Source organism: Thunnus albacares, chromosome 12 (genome assembly GCF_914725855.1).
Source record: "Thunnus albacares chromosome 12, fThuAlb1.1, whole genome shotgun sequence".
NCBI lineage: Eukaryota > Metazoa > Chordata > Actinopteri > Scombriformes > Scombridae > Thunnus > Thunnus albacares.
This window is the reverse complement of record NC_058117.1, coordinates 16442484-16458611: the sequence shown is the minus strand read 5'-3', so window position 1 is coordinate 16458611 and position 16128 is coordinate 16442484. Positions and strand designations below refer to the sequence as shown.

Here is a 16128-nt window from a genome sequence, read left to right as displayed (position 1 = left end):
AGAAAAAGGACACACAGTGGCATTGATGCAAAGCACCAGTAACAACGACCAGACAATATCATTACACTACAGAGCTGCAGTGACAACAGTTTTCAGACTTCCAGTTTCAGTCCAACCTGTGCAGCAGATGCAGATGATGTGCACAATAGGCCTTTTATCGTAGCACACATTGTAGGAAAAGCACAGGTTTTACTAATAACATTAACAATGACTCTATTCTATGCACAACTGTCTCCATAAGCTACAATAGTGAGCCAGTATGCTCAATACAGGACCCTGAAACTAAAGCAGCAAAATGGAATTCAGCCAGCATAAATTCTTTATTTACACCTGTGCTTTTTCGACAGTGGTTTACCAAAATATGTTCAATGAAAAAGGCCCATTTACAGGCAAGTAATGTAATGACTGCTACATGAATGCCATGAACAGGCAATGAGTGCTACAACATTTACTTTTCGTTTTTCACCAGGTAGCGTATGCCTTCCAATTGGTGAAACTAATTGGGACAGAGAGGGAGAAGATTCTCCACTGTGGAAGAACACAATGACAAAAGATGACTATGGGAAATGTTTGAGGGAATGGAAGAAGCGCTGGGATAACTGTATCACATCTCAAGGAGAACACTTTTAAGGGATTAGAAAGGTACCATTGAAAGATTTATTCTGGAAATTTTTGCAAATTTTGTTAAAAGTAAAACCTGAAAAACAAAGAAAACAGCAGCTATAAAAAAGAAAAGGAAAAAGCCGTAACAGTCATTGCCTGAGGGTGGAGCAAAAGTTAAAATTGTATTACGGTACTTTCACCTGTCTGTGCAGCTTGGCATGTTTAAAACAGATCTGACAATAACCAAACAGCTCCCTCTTGAGGGGAATATACGCCCGCTAAACGTGAATGTGAGTTTGTGAGTGAGTGGGGGAAAAAAATTCCATCACATGCTTAGCAAAACATTTTCAAACAAAGGGACAAATGATGATCTGACAAACTATTTTTGCTCTGACTGTGGTACTCGAGAACAAGTATCCCCTGTCTAAAAATCCAGATCTGTTCTATAGCATATAAGGTTAAAAAAAAAAAAAAGACTAAACAGAAACGAGAAATGGTGCATCTATGATGAATGTAGAGCAAAAAACGCAGTCATACACACACACATACACACACACACACACACACACATACACACACGCACATGCACAGTCAAAGTTTTAGTGCTTAGTTTTGATTCAGCTCTTCATTAGCCACAGGGCCCAACTCCGGTTAGCTCCAGTATTAGGCTCAATTAGAACAAGATCCAATTAGAGGGCTCCTTTCCCCTGGGGCAAGGAGAGGCAGGAAATGGAGACTGAGAAATGTATAAGTCGACAACATGCGGACACAGCCAACATAAACAAACTCACTTTGTTGATCTCTGCTGTTGCTACGCAGGAGTCCTCTGGGAGTTAAAGCCCTGCTAGTCTAAGCTATGAGATAAAACAAAATAAAAAAAGGCCCTAGAGCAAAACATGAACTCTGTGAACACAAGGGCTCCGACACCATGAAGGGAACGTCTGGGCCCAGAAAATGAAAAGCCCACAGGCGTTTTCCATTTACAGCTAAAAATCCAGCACTAGCTTCTAGCCAGGGTTAGTATCAGACTCTCAAAATGAACACTTACACTACGGGGGGAACAAATGAGTAGCTTTCTATTGTCGCTCTATTAAATCTGTCGGTTAATAGACATATACCTTACTACTGACAGAAATCAATAATGTACAATAAGATAAAGGGCAGGAAAGAAAGAAAAAAAAAGAAGGAAAGGAAGAAAGGTATAATTGGTGAAGGACAGAAAAAAGAAAAGACAAAGATCCCACTGTGTGATTCTGAGCTCAGTATTTCTGTCCTCTTATCTGTATGGTTAGAGGTGGTGATGGCGGCAATGTTGTGTGAGCTGTTTGGGCTTGCCCTTGCCTCGGGCCTCTAGTGTTCCTCCCCCAGGCGGCGTGTGAGGGAAATGGTGTGTGGTGTGAGGGTAAACCTTGACCTGCCTGCCAGGAGGCTGCGCACGGAATGAAATGAGCACAAACAAAGCGGGGGAGAGAGGAGGAGGAGGAGGAGGAGGAGGAGGAGGAGGAGGAGGAGGAGGAGGAAGAGGAGGAGGCAGAGGGCTGTCAGGCAGCAGTGGAGGAGGTATATGGCTTCACTCGTATCACCGCTCCATCCCTTTGTTGTTGTCTGATCTGACTCTGAGTGGCAGGATACACATCATACATCCGTGGCGGCACACACATCTCGCTGATTGGGAGTGCTCAGGTGTTGTGGGTGGCATCCTGGTACGCTAGCGAAAAGATGGAATGTGAAATGTGTTGCATTTCCCTTCATGCTCTGCCAAGTTGTGTTTCAGGGATAGATGGAAATCCCATTATGTGACATGCCTAACTTGGCCCCACAAACTCTGAAACTCATTTGTGAAATTTGGTTCAGATCTTAATGAGTTGCAAAGTGGTTTGGGTCTTGTAAGTCTGCAGAGGATATATTTGTTGAGACATCAGTGAAAGTGCGGTTGTGTGTCGCTCCTGATTTTAACTTCACTTTAAAAACCGACTTTCAATCTGGCACTCTTAAATTGCTATTCTATTTTAATCTATCCTACGTCTTTGATTCTACATAGGTGTTGTATTCAATATGACAATTTGTTCATCTCTATCCAGTGAGGATTAAATAAATTTAAAAGGTATAATCGGTGTAAACCAGCGTGTTGACAGTACATAGCCCCAGAAGTATATACACCATATCACCCTGCTCACCTGTGAAAAGCTCAGTGAAATCCATTACATACTTTAGAGACGACTCATGAATGGAATAATTAGCACAGCATGCTTTCCGCCCGGCTGGAAGTCTCTCTCGATAATGAACAAAGGAAAGGAAATTAGCTTTTGTCTCATAAAGTCACAACTTCAAAGATCCCTGCCATTGCATTAATACAGCCATAGCCTGAAGCAGCATGGAAGAGAATAAAATAAGCACTCTCACTCAGACCCCATTCCTATCAAGGTCTTTCTCAGGACAAATACCAGGAGCTTGGCTCTTATAGACCACACACACTGGACTGGATCAGTAAGAGAAATTAGGAGAGGAAAAAGGTATGCAAATCAATTCTAGCCAGCTCTCATAAAACAGTAAAATAGCCTGTTTTCTTTGTGAATTCTGACACAAAACGTGGTTTACATTTGTAAAATCATTCTCCAGGTGGAAAAACTACTTCTTCAACGTATCATCCCTCCGTGCAGCTGGGCTTACATTTACTCACATCAGGTCAACATTTTGGCTTAGGGGTTCCCAGCTGTGGCCTGGGCGACCTACGACGGCCGTCTCGCCTAACTGCTGTTCTAGTCAGCTGCCCTCAGGAGTGTGAGTGGTACACTGATCTGGTGCTGGGTCATCTGGCCTGGCATTACTACATTACAGCACATTAAAAAAAAAAGGCCTAAACAGCCCTGTGTTTGTGGTCGAACTGACACGATTGATGGTGACTGATACAGTCAGAAACTGAATCAATATTAGGAGGTTTCTGAATACTTTATCATGTAAAACATCACTGTGACCTGTCATTCCATGTAAAGTGAAAGCATATTGTGGAAAAATCTTATTAAATGCGTGGCTTTTATGAAATAATCCAAGTCAAAAACAAGTGCAAATACAGAATGACTGATTGTCACAGCTTTCTTATGCTCAACTTCTTTCTCATCAGCAGCATTTTGTCTTTGCAGCTGTCATCATCATTATCCCAGAGCTAAAGGAAGCAGCACTGAAGACCAGGGCAAGGCAGGTATTGGCCAAAGCACTCTCTCTTCGCCTATCTGCTCCTTTATCTGCCAGGATCAGTTGTTAGTGCTGGCAGTTTTCCTCTCCTGTCCTCTGGAGAGAGGTGGCTCTCAGCTGGAGAGAGGCGCCAGAGGCTATGCACTGTCTCCATTGTGTGGAGAGACACACGGAGGACTTGAGAGACTCAGTGCAGGTGCAGAGAGGAAGAGTGAGAGGGAACACACCTGGGGGGGCTTTTTTTTTTTCCTCACAAAAGTCAGGCTTGTTTTTTGAGGGGCCTTTTTAGTGCAGGGACATTTGTTGTCGGGAGGACAGATTTACTGGAGGTACACTATACTGGAGGGAGGGAAAGGGCCCTCAGCTTCCTCTCTAACAGCCAGAGACATTTGGTTATAGACGCAGGCTGCCAGAATAAATACAATTTTCAGCATCGGGGACAAAATGCAGGACAGTGCTATTACTGCTAAGCTACAATCGTTTGATTTAAATGATTTAAAGTGGCATTTTGTTTGGATTCATTGCACAATGAGGTGTGAGCCTGATCCTTGTGCGAGGTCATATTCCTCACAACATTCACAGGGTGGGTCTTCCCATACGGATAGCGCAAAGCGAGCTAAACCTCATAACCTCACCTCAGACTGGGAGGTTTCCTGTGAAAGTGATCCTTTTGCTAACTGTTTGTTTAAAAGCTGACAGGCTACAAGAGTCTCAGTGACAACATCTATTCATCTCAGGGTGTCAGACAGAGAGAAAGAGGGAACGAGGGAGAGATAAAGAAACACAGAGAGGGAGAGGGGGCGGATGAAGAGAGATGGTGAGAGAAAGCCCAGTAAATGGGAGATTGGTGTACTTTAACAATAGGATAGATTTACTTTTAGCTTTGAAACATCTTCAGATCATCGTTGTAGCAATTTCAGAAATTCATCTGGCGAGTGACTGAATGAGTGCTGATGTTTTCATCACTTTGGTTTTAATTATATGTCTCACTCAGCACAGTCTTCCTTCTACTCGGCTAATTTAGATTGAGATCCTTCCAGGCTTTCCCCTATCTTTCATTTCCCTCCCCTCCTTCTCTCCTCTCTGCATCCCATCAGCCCCTTTGTAGAAAAAAAAGAGGAAGGAAAAAAACCTTCATGTCTGTGACTTTCTTGCCCTCCAGCGTATGAAGCCCTCTTTTATTTTGATCATCGCAGCACAATGGATTCATGCCATTCTGGCAACTTTATTCAGTATCAGCCCAAATTTACATACTGCTTAACAAGTTTGTGCGTGACTGTTGATGCCTCTGATCAAAGTGCTTTTAGAAATCTTTCTCATCTGATTTTTTTCCCGTCCTTCATTTCAAATGCATGCTGCAGACAGGCATCTTTAACTCAGGGGCAAAGAAAGGTAACCTTAGTGCTGCACAAGCCCAAATGTCATCCAACAAGGAGGGCTCATGTCCTGGGGATAAAGATAATGTAATCTAAGCAGTATACAGTGTGTGACTGTGTGTCTTTGAGTGTGTGTGTGTGTGTCTACGCTAGCCTCAGTGTTTGTTGGAGGCTTGGGTTTGGGGGCGGAGGGAGACAGGGGATGACAAAAGTCAAAGCAGTCATGTGTCATTTTCGGTGCTGAAGGGCTGGGACCTGCCTTCAGGGCTGTCCTCTCTGTCAGACGCACTCAGATATCTGCAATGAACTCTCTCGCTGTCTCTTTTTCTTTCTTTCTCTCTCCATCCTTCGCTCTGTCTTTATCTAATGCACACGCATAAATGCAGCTGCATGTTCATGCGCTATAACACACACACACACACACACACACACACAACAATTCTGTGCTTTAAGTAGCATACGGCAACAAGGTAGCAACAACATTTGTACAATAGAGATCATGTAAAACAGAACATTTTAAACCACAAACATCTGATTTAGATTTATGACATGCAGTGAGTCATTTCATATTTCTGAATTGTTGGATCTTGCCACAGGAGCAAGACTGGAAGGGGAATGATTTGTTCCATAGCCGGTGATACAACATAAGGACGATAGGGGAGAACATTTTGACAAAGATCAGGTTGTAAATCAAGATATCAGAGGCCACGCCACAAACCAATGGCCCATAAAACTCCCATGGGGATAGAAGAGGAGGCAGCACACAAAATGTACTGTAGCAACCAATGGCAGGAACACAGTAGGCTCCATTTACAATAATACAGCACATTCGTAAACATACGTGGCTACCAGAGCAAACAACAGAATTGAAAACATTAAATAACTGAGAAAGAAATATGGATTCAAAAATACAATGAAAAGAGGGTGTGGGTGGAAAGAGAGGAATCGTGGGAATGCAAGATTGCACCTCCCTCAGGCAATCGAATTATCCTATGGGCCGATGGTTCCTCCTTATGCGTCGGCTGACATTTTCCTGTAACCCCATCCCGAGTAATGCTATGTGATGTGTGTGACTGGCTTCTGCCACGGCCCTGAGAGGCCATGAAGCCCCAGGGCCATTTGCTTTTGGCCTGCAGCATCCTGGGAATTGTTTATTTTAGCTCTGTCTCCTTGTTTTTGCCTCTCCTTCTCATTTTGCTCTTTCCCTCCTTGTCTCTCCTGCTCTGTCCGTTTCTCTTTCTCTCTATCTGGCCCAGTGGTGTCTACTTTCAATTAGAGGAGGATGCTCTTGTATTCTTCTGTGAGACAAAAACCCCTGACAGGTGACTCTTGAGGGGTAACTCAAAACCATGCCTTTAGTCTCTTCACACAAACTGTTGGTTTTCCAGCACCTTTCAGAGGACACAAAGGTAAACGACAACCAGAGCTGCCGGCGGTATCTGTTACTCAACTGTATATGTTGCTCTGTGTGATGATGATGAAGGGTGGAGGGTGTGTTTAAGAAGGAAACAGTTGAAAAGCAAGATGCGCTGTGTGTTGAGCATGTGTGCAAGAGAGAGAGAGAATGGGAGAGAGAGGAAAGAGATTTAAGGACAGAGAAGATGAGATGTGTGATATGAGATAATAGAATGATATTCAAAATATATCCCTGGAGCTAGAAGTTAAAAGAGAACATTAAAAGAGAACATATTTTGATCGCTTATGGATATGTAAGCCAGCACACCAATATTCCCAAACTTTACTTCATACTGCAGAGCCCTTAAGGGCATGTGTGGAGGCGGGCAAATCCGCTATACACAAATAGTGTATGTGTGTAACTGTCGACATGTGACAAGCAGAAAAGGGACAGTGTTGAGAGCATAGCCTTTTATGACCCAACACACTTTGACAGCTTGGCCATCGCTTGAGGACACAAGCAATGTTGCTTTTTCATCTGACAATTTTAAGCAAAAAACTCTCCCTCGATGGATTTGATTGTTCAGAGAGCCTTTGTGGCTGTGTGTTAAAGCACAGAGACAAAAACATGTCAGTAGCCAGTACATTGTGTTTGCTGTTAGCTAGAGGAGTCATACTGTCAATCTGTAGGACAAAAAGTGAGATGAAAGTGTAACCAATATGATGAGAATGCTGCTTTTATGCAACACTGCACTCTGCTGGTAGAAGGTGATAACACCTTGAGTTATACAGCAGCAGTAGTGAGATTTTCTTAACAGAAGACTAATGTTACCTTAGTTCCCGAGAGATGCAAGTGTCTGTGTGCTTCTACCCTTGAAGCAGTTGCCTTATTTGGACCTAAGGACATTGTGCACTGACAAAATTTAAACATCCCAGGAGGGGCATACTTTGAAATATGGCCACAGGGTGGCACATTAGAATGACAAAAATGTAGATCTTCAAAGTGAAATCTGCCTGTGACTTGGAAATCAGCTAGAGAGGAGAGTAATGGATGTCATTAGAAAAAAGGTCAGACTGTTGGTGTTGGATTGAACCAAATACTTAAATCAGATGTGAACATGTGCAGTGTTTTTCCTAGTATTTGTTCTTTATCAACTACAACATGAGAACACACTTCGCCTAAAGTGTATGTGCATGACAGATCAAGAGATGTGGGCACTGTTTTTTAAAAAAAATCTGTTGTGTGTTCACATCCAGTATTTGCTGTGTGTATGTGCAATTGGCCTGTAAGCTGTGCGTGTTTGCATACAAACAATGCACTCAGTCGACAGCCCGCAGCAGTGCGCATTCTTGCTTGGAGAGTACATGTCCTCAGGCCTCGTTCCTCCGTCAATGACCTCTGGTGAAGCCATTATTTTCTGCATTAATGATGAGCAGCAGCCAGCGATGAGAGAGATGGACTTTGTCCTGAGGCACAGTAGCGCTGATTATGGGCAACAACAATGCCGGCAAATAAAAAAAAAGAAATAAAAGAAAGAAAGAGAAAACTCTTCCCACAAGCAGTTCAGAAGACTAGGAGTCTTAACGGCAGCACAGAATAAGCTGCTCTTGCTCTATTGACAAGATGGATCAGATAACCTCTGCAGCTAGAGGATTACTCAGAATAAACTTTATTAAAGTTTACCTATAGCTTGTTTTGTCATCCAGTGAATTCAGCACCTCCTTGTTTGCAACCCAAGAATCAACAAACCAGTGGCAGTGACAGCATAGTACTCTTATCAAATTCTTACTTGAAATCCATTAATGTTCGGCAATTAGTGTGTGTTAAAACAGTAAAGAGTGAGTCATAAAAACCCTATTGAAATTACTTTTGCCATTTTTATTGCCCTCCTAGGATTTAATGACATCTGTATGGGAAGTAATATCAGAGCTTAATCGATCCTCTGACATCAACCCAAACACCAACCTATAAGACTCACAAACAAGACAAATTGCAGACAAAGTGCAATTGCTCTAGTCAAGGCAGCCAGGGCACCCACTCAGGAAATCCTGGCTTGGGGAGATGACTCTAAATGAAGGACTTTACCATTCACCATTATGTCTTTGGTGAGAGTCAGAGGGAACCCCCGGGGCTCTTCAGCACAGCACGGCACAACTTTTCAAAGGGCTCCAGATTAAAGTCACTGAAAGTTCCCACTGGGGTCTGAGGCCAGGATCCCATTAAGCAGCCCTACCACACCGCCGGCCATAATTGTGTCGTTGAGAATTCAGAGCAGCGGTTGCTTGATAAGCGAATTTAGGGTGAAATAAAAAAGGAGAGGCAAAAAGGGGTCTCGTTGGGCCACCATTAGACACTTCATTCGCTCATCACTAATTTGTTTTAAATGACTGAGGGAGAGGTGAGCACTTTATAAAGCTATGGGAGCTACTTTTTCTCCTCCGTTTCTAGGTACAGACGGGTGACAAATTAAAGGAAAATTCTGAATAAATGAGTGGAGAAACATGACGAATGCAGATGGTTCTACACAGGTGCACTGCATAGTACAATTAAGCAATTAACATCCAATCATGCTCTGTGGCATGTATGAAAATGCCGAGCAGGCCCAGTTGATTCTGATTTTGTATCAAGATGGCAAGAGGAAAAGATCTAAACGATGAGGGTTCATTTTTGGGGCACGGATGGCAGGAGCTTCAGTCACAAGTGACATCTGCATTTAGATCTATGGGAAAGACATCAGTAAATAGGGTCGGAAATTGTGGTTGTTGATGACTGTGATGCTCGTGCATTAGTGTGATATGTAAGGAAAAACAGAGGAGTAACTCTTCTTCAGGTGACTGAGAATGTCAATGTAGGATGTGATCAGACTGTGTCAGCAAGAACAGTCCATTGACAATTACATAGAGAGGGATATTATAGTAGGGTTGCACTGCATAAACCCCTCATTACAAAGATGAATGCACATTTGAGAGTTCAGTGGTGCAAAAACCATAGACGCTGGTCTACAGAGATGTGGAAAAAATATGATATGGTGAGATGAGTCATCACCACCATATTCTCAACAAGTGGGCGAGTGCATGTGTGGCGTACACCAAGAGAGCCGTACAGGCCTGAATGCTTGACCCCTACAGTGAGGGGATCTGGTGGATCTGTTATGCTGTTGGGGACTTTTTGCTGGCATGGTTTGGGTTCACTAAATACAAAGTTGTTGTGAGTGATCACCTTTATCCTATGATGAAACTTTTCTATCCTGATGGGAGTGATCTCTTCCAGGATGACAATGCCTCCATCCATAGGGCACAAGGGGTCACTGAATGGTTTGTTAAGTATGAAAATGATGTGAATCATATGCTATGGCCTTCACAGTCACCAGATCTCAAACCAATTGAACACCTATGAGAGATTTTGGACCAACGTGTTAGACAGTGCTCTCCACCACCATCATCAAAACACCAAATGAGGAAATATCTTTAGGAAGAATGGTGTTCATTCCTCCAGTAGAGTTCACAGACAATGCAAAGGTGCAAAGTGGTGTTTTGAACTGTAGTTATCTTTATGGTAGTACTTGCTTTGCAGGAGGATAATCAATAAAGGAAAAAAAAAAAAGTAGGAACCAATTCTTCTGTTTTTTTTTTTAAGTCCCTCCACTCTCATCTTGAAGATACTGGTCAGTGCAATACTAGTAATGACAATATTACTCATGGTTATATACTAGGTAGACACTAACCAAACTATTTGGCATTCTGCTTTGAAGCAAGCTAGTTATTTTGAAGCAATCACACTAATTCATTCCAAACTAGTTTTGCATTCAACGTGAACAGATGTTACAAACAAGTCTGCTTTTATTGAGCATTAAGTTTCATTATGATTCTGAACGTTACAAATGGTTGTTTTTAACATTTGAGATTCATCACCATCAAAGCTGTTTGGTGAATCATATAAAAGCGTCCTGTAGGTGTATTTCAAGATCCAAACCATAACTTGAGACCTATGTATGTGCATTTACACATCAGTCTATTCAATAGCTGGAAGTATAAGATATTCTCTGCAACTGCTGCAGTATCACTCACTAATGTGTGCAAATCATTTGATCATCAACAGATCTCAAGTTATGATTCAGCTCTTTACAATGAAATAAATGACGAGTTGTAAACCCTCTGAAACGTACTAATATTTGCAACCCAAATATGCTATTGTCTTCCAAGTGCAATAAAGAAAAACTATCAACTGTTCAAGTGGATTTTTTCTGCTTCTTCTTCTCTGCCTCTTCCTCTTTTTCCTTCTCAATCTCAGCCACCAGGGTCTCGATTTCCTTGGATTCCAATATCTGCAAACACCCAAGATAGACATCTGTTAGCCTACACATAAAACAGGTAGAAAACAACACAAAGGTTTTGCAGAGCAAAGTAGCAAGATCACCTTCAGTGGCTGATTCCGTCTGATAACAGCAAGCTCAATATTTTTCCCTCCCGACTGGACGACCTGCAACAAAAAAGAAATACTTCATGTGACAAATTCAAATAAATCAGCACTTTTTGACCCTTGTAGCTTCCTACTCAGGTTCATGTTGAGAGGCTGAGAGAATGTTTTGAGGTTATTTAAATACAATTTAATAGACCAAAAAAATTCCTTGGCTAATGTAACTGTTGGGTTTTATTAATTCAGAAATAATTTGCTACAGTTGATTGACAGTACAAAGACTTAAATTGCGTGCAATTTTTAGGATGATTAACTTGCATCTCATTTAAAAACATTTCACAATACATACAGCAAAATTTCACTGCCGAAATAAGGGATTTATTTTGTTTGCTTCAAGATTCATTTTCTCCCATATTTGCCTGTGCTAAGACAGGTTTAGCCAATCATAACAAGCAAAGTCACACATGGAAATGTAATAATAACGGCAGATAACCTCATGGTTTGTCTGGCAGCAGCCAGCACTGTTTGATAAGGTCAGGACTGTCAAGATGCAGCACTGTCTTGAAATCACATTGTGGTAGATGGAAATACTTTGATGTGACAATTTTACCAGCTAATTTTTAGCATATACATTTATATGCAAAAGTGTTGGCATATTTTGGTGATTTTTTAATTGAAAAGGAAACACTTTTTGTAGTCAGCTAAGAATCTTTCAATTCTTGTATTTGGGATTTTCTCCCATTTGTCCCTGCACAAGGCTTCTAGCTCTGCAATATTCTTCAGCTATCTTACATGCACAGCTCTTTTAAGATCTACCTACAGATTTTCAATTATGTTTAAGTCAGGGGACTGTGAGGGCCATTCTAAAACCTGCAGCTTGCATCTCTTGAGGTAGTATTTGGTGGATTTCAAGGTATGTTTAGGATCATTATCCTGTTGTGGAAGCCATCGTCTTTTCAGCTTCAGCTTTTTTACTGATGGTGTGATGTTAAATTCCAGAATCTGCTGGTATTTAATGGAATCCATTTGTCCCTCCACCTGTGCAATGTTTCCTGTGCCTCTGGCTGCAACACCACCCCAAAGCATGATGGATCCACCTCCATGCTTAAAAGTTGGCAAAATGTTCTTTTCATGAAATGCTGCTCCTTTATTCTCCAAACCTTTGCTGATTGTGGCCAAAGAGTTCTATTTTAACTTAATCAGTCTGCAGCGCTTGTTTCCAAAATGCACCAGGTTTCCGTAGATGTTCCGATGCAAACTTGACGGATTTTATGATGATGATGCAGGTAACGTTTTCTTCTACTGACTCTTCTATGAAGGTCTTGTTTGTAGCATCACTGCACAGTGGAACGGTGCTCAACCACTCCTGAGTCTGCTAAATCTTACTGCAGGTTTTTTCCAGTCAAATGGGGATTTTGATTTGCCTTTCTGACCAGCATATGTGCAGTTCTCTCTGAGAGTTTTCTTCCAGATCTCATCTTGACCTCCACAGTTCCTCTAAACTTTTACACTGTGGAAAGTGCTAGCTGACAACAATTTGCTATTTTCTTGTAGCCTTCCTCTGCATTGTGGGCATCAATAACTTTCATTTTCAGAGTCTTACACAACTGCTTAGAATACCCCATGGTTGCTGAGTGTTCACACAAGGTTTGAAGAGTCAGAGTATTTGTTAAGCTTTGAAATTGGAAACAGTTGACATTTCCTAATGACAATTGTTAACATGCCTCAGGCCTAACAAGCTGATTAAGGTCTGAGACCTTGTAAAAAGAATCTGAGACTTTGGAACTCTTCAGGCCCAAATGCGCTGAAAGGATGTGCCCATTTTGAAGTATATCTCTCGTTTTAAATGGCCAAACAAACCTTGTTTCAATTTCGGAGAGTTAAATGAGGACTGAGAGAGAGAGAGAGAGAGAGTGAGAGAGAGAGAGAGAGAGAGAGAGCGTGCGCAATAGTGATCAAGCAAGGAGTGGGAGCAGCGGTAGAGTGAATTAAAGAAATAAAGCAGTTTCTGATTGTTTCATGGTGGTTACGTTCTAAAGCACAAATAAATAACCATCAAACACTCAGATGATTTACTATGGAAACAGACGCTCTTAGTTTTATTTTCCTACTCTGCATTTCTCCTTTTCATTCATTCATTACATCCAACTAATGCAGCAGTTAATACAAAACACAACAGGACAAATCTGTGTTGGTTCTGTGGGGTTGGCATTTCAAATCTGATGCCTATTACACTTTCTGTATTATAAAACATCTAAAGCTCACAATAGAATTCTTCTATGATAGCATCTTGGGTTAACTATCTTGTAAAGCAGTTAAGTAATTACCCAGTTTCAATATATGTAGCTGATAAAGTGTGCAAGTTCAAATACATCCAGGCAAGGACTAAATTTGACCTTACCTCAAGCAAAGCTTTGATAGCCAACTTGATTGCCTCGTTGTCACCAGCAATGGCTTCGTCTGTGTAATTCTTCTCCAGAAACTCCCTCACAGTTTTGGCACTACGGCCAATTGCGTTTGCCTAATATTTTTCAACAGTAACACAGAAAAATCGATTATTAATCATTTTAGGGTACCTGGGTGCTTATTGTATACGCGTAACATAAAGTAATGCACAACGAACAAAATCACTGACCTTCCAAGCATGGTAGGTTCCTGATGGGTCTGTCTGATACAGCCTGGGGGTCCCATCGTAGTCAAAGCCAACGATCAACGCAGAGATGCCAAACGGCCTGCGCCCATTGCTTTGAGTGTAGCGCTACAAATATATTAAAATATATATATTAAAATTAAAATATATACATATACACATATATATGTGTGTGTGTGCAGAGATGGCTGTAATTTTTCGTTCTTACAAATGTGATGTTTCTTAAAAATTAAACCGTTAATCAGGGAATAGAGCATACAAACTGAAACCAGAGAAATTACTTAAGAGTAAATCAGAAATTAATGGTAACATAGTGAGTACCTGTTTCAGTGTAGCTATGTAGCGTGTGATGTATTCCACTGTAACAGGGTCCTCAACAGTAAGCCTGTGGCTCTGGCACTCAACCCGAGCTCTGTTTATCACAATACGGGCATCTGCTGTCAGACCTTAAAAAACATTGAAAGAGGTTCAATGGTTACTACAACATACAAGGAAAATACAACAGGAAACTTAAGCGACAAAATCCTAATGTGTGGTATATAGATATCTGCAATGATGTAGTGTTTGATACAACTAATATTCAGAGTTTACTGTAATAGCGTGAGCTGTGGCAACATATAACTGGGTGTAGCCCATTGTGCCATGTTACAGTACATATTGTATCTATTAATCAAAGATTTAAAATTGCTTTGTTGTTTGTCTTACCTGCAAATGCCATGCAGACATGCTCATCCAGGGCGCATATTTTGCGGACAGTCCTTTCCTCCTGCAACTTTGCTACCGATTTCTTCTCAACACCAAGTACAACAATGTCTTTACCTCTGATTCCCACCTGCACAGGAAAAAAAACCAAAACAAATTTAAAACAATAGCATACAGATGTCACTCCCAGGGTTTGGCTATTCAGGGGGGAGAAATTTATACAAGTAAAATATTTACATAAGTGTGGGTATGACTGTATGAGTAGTAAAAAGCAAAAAAAGAAACTTTAAAATCAATTGAGTTGACAGTTCACGGTCTTATAGGTCAAGATAACCTTGCCATGTAGGCCTAAAGCCCAGTACAGTTCTTTTTATTTCAAGTCATGTTTGATATTTGAGGGCGTTTAGTGAACAAAATTACACACATAACTGAATATTTTTTTTCTTCAACAGGTTTCAGGAGCCCTATCCGCCTAAACAATGCCCTCTACAATAAATATAGTGCTTCCTTTCCTTTTCCTATTCCTTTTGGAATATTCTGTCTTTAGATGGAAATAGATCATTTATTAACCTCAAAAGGAAATTTAGGACGTATGTGGTAAATATAACCTTGTTTTGTAATATATGTATTATTCAGCAATTCAGTAGGTTGTAAACAATGCATTTTTGATGGTTTAGACACAAATCCAACACACTTGTTACAGCCAAGTGAGCTCATTACCAGTATCACTCCCGAATTATTACTCTCAAATTTCAACAATATATTTTGAAGAGTGTAAAAGTTAATAACGCAGGTTTCGCTGGACTTTCTACAATCAGATTTAAATCTTCCAAAGTTTTCTAAACAAACTACAAATTACATTTAATACTGCGGAGGTTAGCTGCAACTACAATGACTCCATCACTAGCTTTAGCTATGTTAACAGACCTATCGCTGGACTTAATGTACTTGCGATAATCATACACACAAACTAAATATTTGGAGATACGTCAATATGTCAATGTGACTTTATTGTTTATGCAATAATGGGAGCAAAATTCAATTATACTAGCTGCGTTAACAATACATATTGTTCCTATGAACTTGCGTTTGTGAACGTTATCACACTGAAACTGAAACTATTGTGAGAGTGACACAGCGACAAAATGCTTGCTAATGATACTCTCTTTCCCATCTTCATTAACTTCTTCTATTTTCTGAACTAACGTTACATGTAGAGATTACGCATTAGCTAGCAGTCCAGCAAGGTCGTAATATCACAACGAATTGGATTAAACAAGAGAACTATCGGAATACTGGACTAATAACAGTGTCTGATAGCCGCTAGCTCGTCGGCTAACTAACGTTTGCTAACGTTAGCTTTAGCATTAGTTTCATTTTAGGACTTACCGCAGTGGAGCCTTTCTTTACAGCTTCTTGTGCATACTCCACTTGAAAGAGATGACCATCGGGAGAAAACACAGTAATAGCTCTGTCATATCTTGCCGCCATTGCACTGCAAGACACGTACAATCACAAGTATAAGGGGGAGACTTCAACCAAATGATTCAGCTAGTTAGCAACAAGCAAGACGCTCAATCTGTGGATCTCATGGATCTGCCGTGTTGAGAACAGCGCATGCGTATGACCTCTGAACTTGGGTTATACCAAGTTTAGGGCCCGCCACTGGAAATTTGTCATAAATTACATAAAAACTACAGTAGAATGCTCATAAATTGATCACCGTAAATGCTCTGCGAAACAAATCTTTTTAATCTGAACGTTATAATTCAAAAACTTTTCCTTTTCAATAT

At 40.9% G+C, this 16128-nt stretch overlaps 1 protein-coding gene across 1 annotated transcript; it reads right to left on the bottom strand.

The window, feature by feature from the left end:
• Nucleotides 1–10388: 10388 nt before the first annotated feature.
• Nucleotides 10389–16002, bottom strand: psma8 (proteasome 20S subunit alpha 8). The gene is made up of 7 exons (XM_044367278.1): nt 15725–16002; nt 14339–14465; nt 13955–14079; nt 13619–13741; nt 13385–13504; nt 10984–11046; nt 10389–10891 (listed from the first exon to the last, which is right to left on the bottom strand). Exons 1-7 carry the CDS (start codon nt 15824–15826, stop codon nt 10796–10798), a joined length of 756 nt encoding a protein of 251 aa, XP_044223213.1. The 5' UTR covers nt 15827–16002; the 3' UTR covers nt 10389–10795.
• Nucleotides 16003–16128: the final 126 nt, after the last annotated feature.